We start from the raw sequence: 14,037 nt of genomic DNA on the forward strand, positions 1-14,037 counted from the left end.
CATGTGCCACCATGCCCAGCTAATTTTGTATTTTTAGTAGAGATGGAGTTTCTCCATGTTGGTCAGTCTGGTCTCAAACTCCTGACCTCAGGTGATCTGCCCACCTCGGCCTCCCAAAGTGCTGGGATTACAGGCGTGAGCCACTGTACCTTGCCCCTCAATTTTTTTTTGTAGAGACAGAGTCTTGCTATGTTGCCCAAGCTGGTCTCAAATTCCTGGCCTGAAGCAATCCTCCTGCCTCGGCCTCCCAAAATGCTGAGATTGCAGGCATAAGCCTTCTTTATACCCTATAAAACTTTCCTTTTCTCTAATAGTTGGAAAAAGCAGGGGTGAGAATTTTGTAATGATTTTACAAAACTAACATAATTAAAATGGGTATCCAGAGACTTATCGCTCTTCTTTTTTAGATTCCTCTCTTTTCGGTTTAATAAAATTGAAGTAACAAGGCTTTGATATTTGTGTATTAGTATACTCCACAGAGATGTCTCACAGATTTCTAAAATCTGAGCTTTGTTTTTGTTTTGTTTTGTTTTGTTTTTGGCCAAAGATGGGCTCTGGCCAGTAGCTGAGGAAGCAACAAAAGAAGGTAACAGAGACCTACTATGTACCCACAATAATTAAAAATTTAAAACAGAGGGCTGAGTGCCGTGCCTCATGCCTGTAATCCCAGCACTTTGGGAGGCTGAGGTGGGTGGATCACCTGAGGTCAGGAGTTTAAAACCATCCTGGCCAACATGGCGAAACCCCATCTCTACTAAAAATACAAAAAAGAAAGTTAGCCGGGTGCGGTGGCGCACGCCTGTAATCCCAGCTACTCGGGAGGCTGAGGCAGGAGAATCGCTTGAACCCGGGAGTGGGAGGTTGCAGCAAGCCAAGATGGTGCCATGGCACTCCGGCCTGGGTGACAAGAGCAAAACTCTGTCTCCAAAAAAAAAAAAAGTTTAAAAAGAAAGTGACAGAGGATAGAAAAGTTGTCACAAAGAAAAACAAAAATCAGTGCTGAATGGGTGAAGGTATTTATTCCAGATGGAAAAGGGGAAAGGACATCTATTGGTCTTAGAGTCTAAGCTCTTGTAAGACAATAACCTAGTTTTCATAATTGTCATGAGGCTTAGAAATGCATGCAATTAAAGAATTTAATAAATACTTTTGCTGCTATTGTTGTTTAATTATAATAAAATGTCATAAACTCTTTATTATGTTGGTTTCCTGATAGATTTAGATGCAGAAGAAAATCAAAATGTAGTAAAGACAATGAGAGGCAAAGTGAGAGAAAAGCTAAAAATTTCTAAGGTAATGCTTTTTAAAATTTCCTGTTTTCAAATTTACTATTTAAATGAGACATTTAGCACAGTAAAATTTTCTTTGTCAAAAGAGAGCTGAAATTCTGTGTTAATATAGCTCCTTAATTCCTAAAGGCTTCCTATATATATATATTTTCCTTTTGTCTCATAACATCCTTATAATGTCAAACCTAAAGCCAGGAAGAGCTAGGTGATTTGGTTATAGTAATTATAAATGATATTTCAGTATGTTTACTGGTATTTCATATACACATACCATACTTTTTAAAAGAAAAGCATTGCAAAGTATTGAAATTTATAAATTTTGGATTAAAGTCTTATGAGCACCATTATGTCTATTTCTGAAAAGATTTATTTCTGTTGTGTTTCAGATTAATAAAGGTGAAAAATCTTCAATGGAGCAGCTCGTTGAGAGCAAAATATATCAAAGGTCCAAGGTGAATAACTTTTCTCTGTTTTTACTTTTTAAAACAGCTTTATGGAAATATAGTTTACATAGCAAAACTTCACCCATTTGAAGTGTGTGACTCAATGATTTCTAGTAAATTTACAGAATTGTTTAATCAATACCACAGTTTAATTTTTATCACCCAAAAAAGATTCCTCTTTATCAGTGATTGCCCATTTGCAATCACGCTCTATTCTTACTTGACATTACTTTTTATCCTAAAAAAAATTATAATAAAATATTGTTAAAAGATAAACTTAGGAACATTAACATTTTAAAGAGTTTATTTGAACAGACAACAATTCATGAATTGAGGAGTGCCAGTCTGCAGATGGTTAGGGCTCCACCGAAGGGGCATGCAGGGAAAGCTTTTAAACGGTGCATGCGGAAGTAAGGCAAAGAAAACATTGATTGACTAGAATGGAGCAGTAGCCTTAAAGTTCCTCGTTAGAGATTAGTTGGCAGTTTCTGATTGGTAAAACTAAAGTTTCATTTTCGTTGGATAGCGCCATTCACACTGAGTTGGGTTTTGGTTTGCTTACATAGGAACTCAGGGCCCTAGAGCTGCTTCCGTCTAATGGCCTCCCAATTAATTATTTTCACAATGTTATAGGTGATATCCAACTTACAGATTTTTAATGTGTAATCAATATTTGAAAAGTCAATGTGTAATCACATATTTGGAACTTGAAATGACAAAACAACTCATATTTTTAGAGAGTTATATTATTTAGAGTACAAGCTAAGTAGCTGTAACAAAAAGATTCAAAGTAAAGTGTTTTCATTAAGATAGAAGTTACCTTTTTCTCTAACATAACAAGTCAGTAATCGGGGCTGATAGGAAAGTTTTGCCATCTCCAGTATGTGGTTTCCATCTGTGAGTCCAATGGCAAAGCTCTAGTTTTCCATTTGCTAGCGAAAGGGAAGGGGGAAAGAAAGAACCAAAGGATTTTAGGTTGATCTTTTAGGGGACAAGACCAGCAAACTGCACATATCATTTCCACCAAATGAATGTGGAAGAAGTGCCTAGGTTCCACTATTAGAGATGGGAGAAAAGACTGTAAAGAGCAAGTAATAGTTTCTGCCACAAGCACCTAGAGTATATAACTGCACATTTTAAAATGCAAAGGTTTTTTTTTTTTTTTTTAATTTTTCTTTGGCTCCTCCACAGAGCCCCTCTTAGGTACTTAATAAAAATTATTTTAATTAAATGTAAAGGTAAAAGCAGACTAAAAAGTGATGTTTATGTGCATGTTATTCACTTAACACATGAATTAAAACATGCCTGAATTGGATTTAATTTCACTACGAATAGTAAAAACTATAAAGAGTTAAAAAGTTTGTCAAGGTCAATCCATTGAGTATCAGGAAAAGGGATTAAAAGGAAGAGAAATTGACTTCTAAGAAACACAATCCCAGTTACCACACAGGGGTATCTGCTCAGGAAGCAGATTTAAGCAAGCGATTTTGAGATATGCAGAGATGATGGGGGGTAAAAGTATATACTGACAGTTCATATAAGCAGCACTGTTACAAGGTGAATAACTTTTAAGTTAATGTCATGCCTACATTGTAGGTACAAACAGAATATAAAGATAAGCTTTTATCTTATAAGATAAAATCTTATAATTTTATACTTTATAAAATTATATCTTATATAAAATTGTATCTTATAATTTTATAGTTTACATATTTTCAATTATTTGATTCCTAGAAACTATGAGTTTTACTTTTTATTATAGAATTGATTGCTTTCCCAAGCCTTCCTTAAAACAGTTCATTTTAATATATGTGTGTGAGAAAGAAGTGATGTGATTTATCAATTCAAAGAGTCAGACTTTACAAGAGTGAAAAATGAGAGCTTCTTTATCAGTGGGTTTACAACTAAGAATATACCACTTTTCAGACTTTCAATTGCTTCTAACTCCATGAAAGATTGTGGGCTGAGGTGGCAGTCTGTGTGTGTGTGTGTGTATGTGTGTGCACACGTGCACACACGCGCACACCTTAACAGGACAGCACTAAAAACAAGGAGAAAAAAGAAAGCTCCACTGGAGCCAGCATTTTGGTCAAACTCTTTCCTCCCAGACTAGAGTGAGGAGATAGTTTGGGAAGATGAAGATTTTGGCTCTATATTCTGGCTTTTCTTGCAGTTACCAGAACATTAGAAACAGAACAAAAATAAAAAATTCATGAACCAAACAGACTCAAAGCTAAATATACCTTGATATTATCTGCCTTGGTGCTCCCTGTTCGCTAGCGAGGTAACAATTATGTTTACCCTATTACAGAAAAGTATTTCCTTTACTTATAAGCAGAAAAAGCATTTATTTCAACACTAAATACTGGTTTATCATAGTTGTCTCCACAGACCGAAGTCTCATTGGATGAAAGTCTTTCATTTTTCATTCTGAGTGGTGAAGAAGGTTCAGCTTTGGGCAAGTCTTCAGAGCAGGTTGGATTTATTCTCTTCCCTCCCACCATCTCACTCTCAGGAAAAAATGATTCCTTATTAAAAGCGCAGAATGAAATACTTGGATGGGAGATGAAGTTTTATTATCATGCCTGTTCTTTTTGAATTGAGAAGCTGTTCATAATAATAAAACCTAGCATTTATTGAGTGCGCTCTGAATGCTTAGTGATTACTAAGTTTTTAACGTGGATTGTAGCATTCAATCCTCATCTTAACTCTGAGGCAGGCCTTATGCTTATCTTTACAGGTGACGAAAATCAGGCAAAGAGGGTTAAGCCTTGATAGAGCTGGAAAGTCTAGGCTGTCAGCTCAAAAGCTAATCCAATCCCAAGGCCTCTTCTAGTCAGTCTCTCTCAGTCCCCCTCAGACTGTGTAGTCTCCCTGTTTCTCTGGGGTTGCCCTTTCCTCCAGTCCTACTTAGCCTCACTGGTCTTCCCCATCTCCTCTTGACTTGTCTCCCTATCTGCTGTTGTTCCTGGACACTTTCTTCTATCCCTCTGTACCTTCCAGTCTCCCCAGTCTTCTTGAGCCCCCTGCTACCCAGTACCTCCTATTCCCAGTAGTTCTACATAATGTCTCTTGCCACCTCTTGGGCCCTCCAGATCGCTCAGGTCCCCTGTCAAGTCCCTCTGGGACCCCCATTTGCCTTTCTACTTCCACCTCCCAGTCCCTTCCAGTCACCTTTCTTTGCATTCTGCTCCAGTTCTTTCATTCTAATTTTGTTATTGTTGTTTTTTGCACAATTAAAAAAAAACTATTTTAAAATTTTGAACAAGTAAAACATACACAGTATAAAAACGTAATGCAGAAAGCCACAAGGAAGAAAATAAAAATCACCTGAAATCCCACTAACCTAAGATAGTCACTATTATCATTTTTTTCATACTTTTCTCTATGCTTAGCCCTGTACATGCACACACACAGTTTTTATTACTACTATACTTTAAGCTCTGGGATACTTGTGGTGAACGTGCAGGTTTGTTACATCGGTATACACATGCCATGGTGATTTGCTTGCACCCATCAACCCATCATCTCCATTAGGTATTCTTCTAATGCTATCCCTCCCCTAATCCCCCACCCCCTGACAGGCCCCAGTGTGTGATATTGCCCTCCCTGTGTCCATGTGTTCTCATTGTTCAGCTCCCACTTATGAGTGAGAACATGCGATGTTTGGTTTTCTGTTCCTGTGTTAGTTTCCTGAGAATGATGGTTTCCAGCTTCATCCAGGTCCCTGCAAAGGACATGAACTCCTCCTTTTTTATGTCTCCATAGTATTCCATGGTGTATATGTGCCACATTTTTTTTTTATTCGGTCTATCATTGATGGGTATTTGGGTTGTCCAAGTCTTTGCTATTGTGAACAGTGCTGCAGTAAACATAAACATATGCATGTGTCTTTATAGTAGAATGATTTGTAATCCTTTGGGTATATACCCAGTAATGAGATTGCTTAGTCAATAATGGTATTTCTGGTTCTAGAACCTTGGGGAATTGCCGCAGTGTCTTCCACAATGGTAGAAGACACTCCCACCAACAGTGTAAAAGCATTCCTATTTCTCTCTATGCTCTCCAGCATCTGTTGTTTCCTGACTTTTTAATGATCACCATTCTAACTGGTGTGAGATGGTATCTCATTGTGGGTTTAATTTGCGTTTCTCTAATGACCAGTGATGGTGAGCTTTTTTTTCATATGTTTGCTGGCTGCATAATGTCTTCTTTTGAGAAGTGTCTGTTCATATCCTTTGCCCACTTTTTGATGGGGTTGTTTTTGTCTTGTAAATTTGTTTAAGTTATTTGTAGATTCTGAATATCAACCCTTTGTCAGATGGATAGATTGCAAAAATTTTCTCCCATTATGTAGGTTGCCTGTTCACTCTGGTGATAGTTTCTTTTGCTGTGCAGAAGCTCTTTAGTTTAATTAGATCCCATTTGTCAATTTTGGTTTATGTTGCCATTGCTTTTGGTGTTTTAGTTATAAATCCTTTGCCCATGCCTATGTCCTGAATATTATTGCCTAGGTTTTCCTGTAGGGTTTTTATGGTTTTAGATCTTACATTTAAGTCTTTAATCCATCTTGAGTTAATTTTTGTATAAGGTGTAAGGAAGGGATCCAGTTTCAGTTTTCTGCATATGGCTAATCAGGTTTCCTAACACCATATATTAAATAGGGAATCCTTACCCCATTGCTTATTTTTGTCAGGTTTATCAAAGATCAGATGGTTGTAGACGTGTAGCGTTATTTCTGAGGCCTCTGTTCTGTTCCATTGGTCTATATATCTATTTTCATACCAGTACCATGCTGTTTGGTTACTGTAGCCTTGTAGTATAGTTTGAAGTCAGGTAACGTGATGCCTCCAACTTTTTTCTTTTTGCTTAGTATTGTCTTGGCTATACAGGCCCTTTTTTGGTTGCATATGAAATTTAAAGTATTTTTTTCTAATTCGGTGAAGAAAGTCAATGGTAGCTTGATGGGGATAGCATTGAATCTATAAATTACCTTGGGCAGTATGGCCATTTTCACGATATGATTCTTCCTATCCATGAGCATGGAATGTTCTTCCATTTGTTTGTGTCCTATTTTATTTCATTGAGCAGCGGTTTGTAGTTCTCCTTGAAGAGGTCCTTCACATCCCTTGTAAGTTGGATTCCTAGGTATTTTCTTCTCTCTGTAGCAATTGTGAATGGGAGTTCACTCGTGATTTGGCTCTCTGTTTGTCTATTATTGGTGCATAAGAATGCTTTTGATTTTTGCACATTGATTTTGTATCCTGAGACTTCGCTGAAGTTGCTTATCAGTTTACAGAGGTTTTGGGCTGAGACGATGGGGTTTTCTACATATACAATCATATCATCTGCGAACAGACAATTTGACTTCCTGTCTTCCTATTTTAATACCCTTTATTTCTTTCTCTTGCCTGATTTCCCTGGCCAGAACTTCCAATACTGTGTTGAATAGGAGTGGTGAGAGAGGGCATCCTTGTCTTGCGCCAGTTTTCAGAGGGAATGGTTCCAGCTTTTGCCCATTTAGTTTGATATTGCCTGTGGGTTTGTCATAAATAGCTCTTATTATTTTGAGATACGTTCCATCAATACCTAGTTTATTGGGAGTTTTTAGCATGAAAGGGTGTTGAATTTTATCAAAGGTCTTTTCTGCATCTATTGAGATAATCATGTGGTTTTTGTCATTGGTTCTGTTTACGTGATGGATTATGTTTATTGATTTGCGTATGTTGAACCAGCCTTGCATCCCAGGGGTGAAGCCCACTGATTATCGTGGATAAGATTTTTGATGTGGTGCTGGACTTGGTTTGCCAATATTTTATTGAGGATTTCTGCATCGATGTTCATCAGGGATATTGGCCTGAAATTTTCATTTTTCGTTGTGTCTCTGACAGGTTTTGGTATCAGGATGATGCTGACCTCATAAAATGAGTTAGCAAGGAGTCCCTCCTTTTCTATTGTTTGGAATGGTTTCAGAGGGAATGGTACCAGCTCCTCTTTGTACCTCTGGTAGAATTCGGCTGTGAATCTTTCTGGTTCTGGGCTTTTTATGGTTGGTAGGCTATTAATTATTGCCTCAGTTTCAGAACCTGTTGTTGGTCTATTCAGGGATTCGACTTCTTCCTGGTTTAGTCTTGGGAGGGTGTATGTGTCCAGGAATTTATCCATTTCTTCTAGATTTTCTAGTTTATTTGTGTAGAGGTGTTAATAGTGTTCTCTGATGGTAGTTTGTATTTCTGTGGGATCAGTGGTGACATCCCCTTCATCATTTTTATTGCATCTATTTGATTCTCTTCTCTTTTCTTCTTTATTAGTCTGGCTAGTGGTCTATTTTGTTAATCTTTTCAAAAAACCAGCTCCTGGATTCATTGATTTTTTGAAGGGTTTTTTGTGTCTCTTATCTTCTTCAGTTCTGCTTTGATCTTAGTTATTTCTTGTCTTCTGCTAGCTTTTGAATTTGTTTGCTCATGTTTCTCTGGTTCTTTTAATTGTGATGTTAAGGTATCAATTTTAGATCTTTCCTGCTTTCTCCTGTGGGCATCTTGTGCTATAAATTTCCCTCTAAACACTGCATTAGCTGTGTCTCAGAGATTCTGGTACATTGTGTCTTTGTTCTCTTTGGTTTCAAATAACTTTTTATTTCTGCCTTAATTTCATTATTTACCCAGTAGTCATTCAGGAGCAGGTTGTTCAGTTTCCATGTAGTTGTGCAGTTGTGAGTGAGTTTCTTAATCCTGAGTGCTAATTTGATTTGCACTGTGGTCTGAGAGACTGTTATGATTTCCATTCTTTTGCATTTGCTGAGGAGTGTTTTACTTCCAATTATGTGGTCAATTTTAGAATAAGTGTGATGTGGTGCTGAGAAGAATGTATATTCTGTTGATTTGGGGTGGAGAGTTCTGAAGATGTCTGTTAAGTCCACTTGGTCCAGAGCTGAGTTCAAGTCCTGAATATCCTTGTTAATTTTCTGTCTCATTCATCTGTCTAATATTGACAGTTAGGTGTTAAGGTCTCCCACTATTATTCTGTGGGAGTCTAAGTCTCTTTGTAGGTCTCTAAGGACTTGCTTTATGAATCTGGGTGCCCCAGTGTTGGATGCATATATATATTTAGGATAGTTAACTCTTCTTGTTGCATTGATCCTTTACCATTATGTAATGTCCTTCTTTGTCTTTTTTCATCTTTGTTGGTTTAAAGTCTGTTTTATCAGAGACTAGGATGGCAACTCCTGCTTTTTTTTGCTTTCCATTTGCTTGGCAAATCTTCCTCCGTCCCTTTATTTTGAGCCTATGTGTGTCTTTGCATGTGAGATGGGTCTCCTGAATACAGCACACCAATGGGTCTTGACTCATTATCCAATTTGCCAGTCTGTATCTTTTAATTGGGGCATTTAGCCCATTTACATTTAAGGTTAATATTGTTATGTGTGAATTTGATCCTGTCATTATGATGCTAGATGGTTATTTTGCACATTAATTGATGCAGTTTCTTCATAGTGTCAATGGTCTTTACAATTTGGTATGTTTTTGCAGTGGCTGGCACTGGTTTTCCCTTTCCATATTTAGTGCTTTTTTCAGGAGCTCTTGTAAGTCAGGCCTGTGGTGACAAAATCTCTCAGCATTTGCTTGTCTGTAGAGGATTTTATTTCTCCTTCACTTATGAATTTTAGTTTGGCTGGATATGAAATTCTGGGTTGAAAATTCTTTTAAGAATGTTGAATATTGGCCCCCACTCTTTTCTGGCTTGTAGGGTTTCTGCATAGAGATCCACTGTTAGTCTGATAGGCTTCCCTTTGTGCGTAACCTGACCTTTCTCTCTGGCTGCCCTTAACATTTTTTCCTTCATTTCAACCTTGGTGAATCTGACGATTTTGTGCCTTGGGGTTGCTCTTCTCGAGGAGTATCTTGGTGGTATTCTCTGTATTTCCTGAATTTGAATGTTGGCCTGTCTTGCTAAGTTGGATAAGTTCTCTTGGATAATATCCTGAAGAGTGTTTTCCAACTTAGTTCCATTCTCCTCGTCACTTTCAGGTACACCAATCAAATGTTGGTTTGGTCTTTTCACATAGTCCCATATTTCTTGGAGGCTTTGTTTATTTCTTTTCATTCTTTTTTCTCTAATCTTGTCTTCATGCTTTATTTCATTAAGTTGACCTTCAATCTCTGGTATCCTTTCTTCTGCTTGATCGATTCAGCTATTGGTACTTTTGTATGCTTCATGAAGTTCTCGTGCTGTGTTTTTCAGCTCCATCAGGTCATTTATGTTCTTCTTTAAACTGGTTGTTCTAGTTAGCAATTCCTCTAACTTTTTTTCAAGGTTCTTAGCTTCCTTGCATTGGATTAGAACATGCGCCTTTAGCTCAGAGGAGTTTGTTATTACCCACCTTCTGAAGCCTACTTCTATCAATTCATCAAACTTATTCTCCGTCCAGTTTTGTTCCCTTGCTGGTGAGGAGTTGTGATCCTTTGGAGGAAAAGAGGCATTCTGGTTTTTGAAATTTTCCACCTTTTTCTGCTGTTTTTTCCTCATCTTCATGGATTTATCTACCTTTGGTCTTTGATGTTGGTGACCTTTGGACGGGGTTTCTGTGTGGATGTCCTTTTTGTTGATGTTGATGCTATTCCTTTTGTTGATGTTGATGCTATTCCTTTCTGTTTGTTAGTTCTCCTTGTAAGAGACCCCTCTGCTGCAGGTCTGCTGGAGTTTGCTGTAGGTCCACTCCAGACCCTGATTGCCTGGGTATCACCAGCGGAGGCTACAGAACAGCAAAGATTGCTACCTATTCCTTCCTCTGGAAGCTTCATCCCAGAGGGGCACCCACCAGATGCCATGCCATCCGGAGCTCTCCTGGATGAGGTGTCTCTCGACCCCTGCTGGGAGGTGTCTCCCAGTCAGGAGACACAGCCGTCAGGGAACCACTTGAGGAGGGAGTCTGTCCCTTAGCAGAGCTTGTGCACTGTGCTGGGAGATCTGCTGCTGTCTTCAGGACTGGCAGGCAGGAATGTTTAAGTCTGCTGAAGCTGTGCCCACAGCTGCCCCAGGTGCTCTGTCCCAGGAGATGGGAGTTTTATCTATAAAACCCCCTGACCGGGGCTACTGCCTTTCTTTCAGAGATGCCCTGACCAGAGAGGAGGAGTCTAGAGAGGCAGTTTGGCTACAGCAGCTTTGCCAAGCTGCAGTGGGCTCCGCTCAGTTTGAACTTCCCCGTGGCTTTGTTTACACTGTAAGGGAAAAACCCACCTACTCAAGCATCAGTAATGGCAGGCGCCCCTTTCCTCACCAAGCTTCAGTGTCCCAGGTTGACTTCAGACTGCTGTGCTGGCAGTGAGAATTTCAAGCCAGTTGATCTTAGCTTGCTGGGCTCTGTCAGGATGAGATCCGCGAAGCTTGACTGCATGGCTCCCTGGCTTCAGCCCCCTTTCCAGGGGAGTGAATGGTTCTGTCTTGCTGGCATTCCAGGCACCACTGGGGTATGAAAAGAAAAAAAAAAAAACCTCCTGCAGCTAGCTCAGTGTTTGCCCAAACAGCCGCCCAGTTTTTGTTGAAACCCAGGGCCCTCACACTTATTCTAAAATTGATCACATAGTTGGAAGTAAAGCACTCCTCAGCAAATGTAAAAACAGAAATTACAACAAACTGTCTCTCAGACCACAGTGCAACCAAACTAGAACTCAGGATTAAGAAACCCACTCAAAACCGCTCAACTATATGGAAACTGAACAACCTGCTCCTGAATGACTATTGGGTAAATAACGAAATGAAGTCGGAAATAAAGATGTTCTTTGAAACCAATGACAACAAAGATACAACATACCAGAAGCTCGGACACATTTAAAGCAGTGTGTAGAGGGAAATTTAGAGTACTAAATGCCCACAAGAGAAAGCACAAAAGATCTAAAATTAACACCCTAACATCACAATTAAAAGAACAAAAGAAGCAAGAGCAAACAAGTTCAAAAGCTAGCAGAAGGCAAGTAATAACTAAGATCAGAGCAGAACTAAAGGAGATAGAGACACAAAAACCCTTCAAAAAATCAATGACTCCAGGAACTGGTTTTTTGAAAAGATCAACAAAATTGATAGACTGCTAGCAAGACTCATAAAGAAGAAAAGAGAGAAGAATCAAATAGACGCAATAAAAAATGACAAAGGGGATATCACCACCGATCCCACAGAGATACAAACTACCATCAGAGAATACTATAAACACTTCTATGCAAATAAACTAGAAAATCTAGAAGAAATGGATAAATTCCTGGACACATACACCCTCCCAAGACTAAACCAGGAGGAAGTTGAATCCCTGAATAGACCAATAACAGGCTCTGAAATTGAAGCAATAATTAAAAACCTATCAACCAAAAAAGTCCAGGACTGGACGAATTCACTGCCAAATTCTACCATAGGTATGAAGAAGAGCTGGTACCATTCCTTCTGAAAGTATTCCAATCAATACAAAAAGAGGGAATCCTCCCTAACTCATTTTATGAGGCCAGCATCATCCTGATACCAAAGCCTGGCAGAGACACACACAAAAAAAGAGAATTTTAGACCAATATCCCTGATGAACATCGATGCAAAAATCCTCAATAAAATACTGGCACACCAAATCCAGCACCACATCAAAAAGCTTATCCACCATGATCAAGTGGGCTTCATCCCTGGTATGCAAGGCTGGTTCAACATACAAATCCCAATAAACATAATCCATCACGTAAACAGAACCAATGACAAAAACCACATGATAATCTCAATAGATGCAGCAAAGGCCTTTGACAAAATTCAACAGCCCTTCATGCTAAAAACTCTCAATAAATTAGGTATTGATGGGACGTGTCTCAAAATAATAAGAGCCATTTATGACAAGCCCACAGCCAATATCATACTGAATGGGCAAAAACTGGAAACATTCCCTTTGAAAACTGGCACAAGACAGGGATGCCCTCTCTCACCACTCCTATTCAACTTAGTGTTGAAAGTTCTGGCCAGGGAAATCATGCAGGAAAAAGAATAAAGGGTATTCAGTAAGGAAATGAGGAAGTCAAATTGTCCCTGCTTGCAGATGACATGACTGTATATTCAGAAAACCCCATCGTCTCAGCCCAAAATCTCCTTAAGCTGATAAGCAACTTCAGCGAAGTCTCAGGATACAAAATCAATGTGCAGAAATCAAAGCATTCTTATACACCAATAACAGACAGAGAGCCAAATCATGAGTGAACTCCCATTCACAACTGCTTCAAAGAGAAGAAAATACCTAGGAATCCAACTTACAAGGGATGTGAAGGACCTCTTCAAGGAGAACTACAAACCGCTGCTCAACGAAATAACAGAGAACACAAACAAATGGAAGAACATTCCATGCTTATGGATAGGAAGAATCAATATCATGAAAATGGCCGTACTGCCTAAGGTAATTTATGGATTCAATGCCATCCCCATCAAGCTACCAATGACTTCCTTCACAGAATTGGAAAAACCTACTTTAAAGTTCATATGGAACCAAAAAAGAGCCCACATTGCCAAGACAATCTTAAGCCAAAAGAACAAAGCTGGAGGCATCACGCTACCTGACTTCAAAGTATACTACAAGGCTACAGTAACCAAAACAACATGGTTCTGGTACCAAAACAGAGATATAGAACAATGGAACAGAACAGAGCCCTCAGAAATAATACTACACATCTACAACCATCTGATCTTTGACAAACCTGACAAAAATAAGCAATGGGGAAATGATTCCCTATTTAATATATGGTACTGGGAAAACTGGCTAGCCATACGGAGAAAAGTGAAAATGGATCCCCTCCTTACACCTTATACAAAAATTAATTCGAGATGGATTGAAGACTTAAATGTTAGACCTAAAACCATGAAAACCCTAGAAGAAAACCTAGGCAATACCATTCATGACATAGGCATGGGCAACGGCTTCATGTCTAAAACACCAAAAGCAATGGCAACAAAAGCCAAAACTGACAAATGGGATCTAATTAAACTAAAGAGCTTCTGCACAGGAAAAGAAACTACCATCAGAGTGAACAGGCCTACAGAATGGGAGAAAATTTTTGCAATCTATGCAATCTACTAATCTAACAAAGGGCTAATATCCAGAATCTACAAAGAATTCAATCAAATTTACAAGAAAAAAATAAACAACCCCATCAAAATGTGGGCAAAGGATATAAACAGACACTTCTCAAAAGAAGACATTTATGCAGCCAACAGACACATGAAAAAATGCTCATCATCACTGGCCATCAGAGAATGCAAATCAAAACCACAATGAGATACCATCTCACACCAGT

General features: G+C 38.7%; 1 protein-coding gene across 1 annotated transcript in view; it reads left to right on the forward strand.

Moving 5' to 3' along the window:
• Window positions 1-14,037, forward strand: part of CC2D2B (coiled-coil and C2 domain containing 2B) — a 344,324-nt gene that overhangs the window by 230,740 nt on the left and 99,547 nt on the right. Inside the window, 3 exon segments of the mRNA XM_050802958.1 lie at window positions 1,217-1,293; window positions 1,676-1,741; window positions 4,112-4,207. Coding sequence (XP_050658915.1) covers window positions 1,217-1,293; window positions 1,676-1,741; window positions 4,112-4,207 — 239 coding nt within the window.

Source organism: Macaca thibetana, chromosome 9 (assembly GCF_024542745.1).
Source record: "Macaca thibetana thibetana isolate TM-01 chromosome 9, ASM2454274v1, whole genome shotgun sequence".
In the NCBI taxonomy this organism is placed as follows: domain Eukaryota; kingdom Metazoa; phylum Chordata; class Mammalia; order Primates; family Cercopithecidae; genus Macaca; species Macaca thibetana.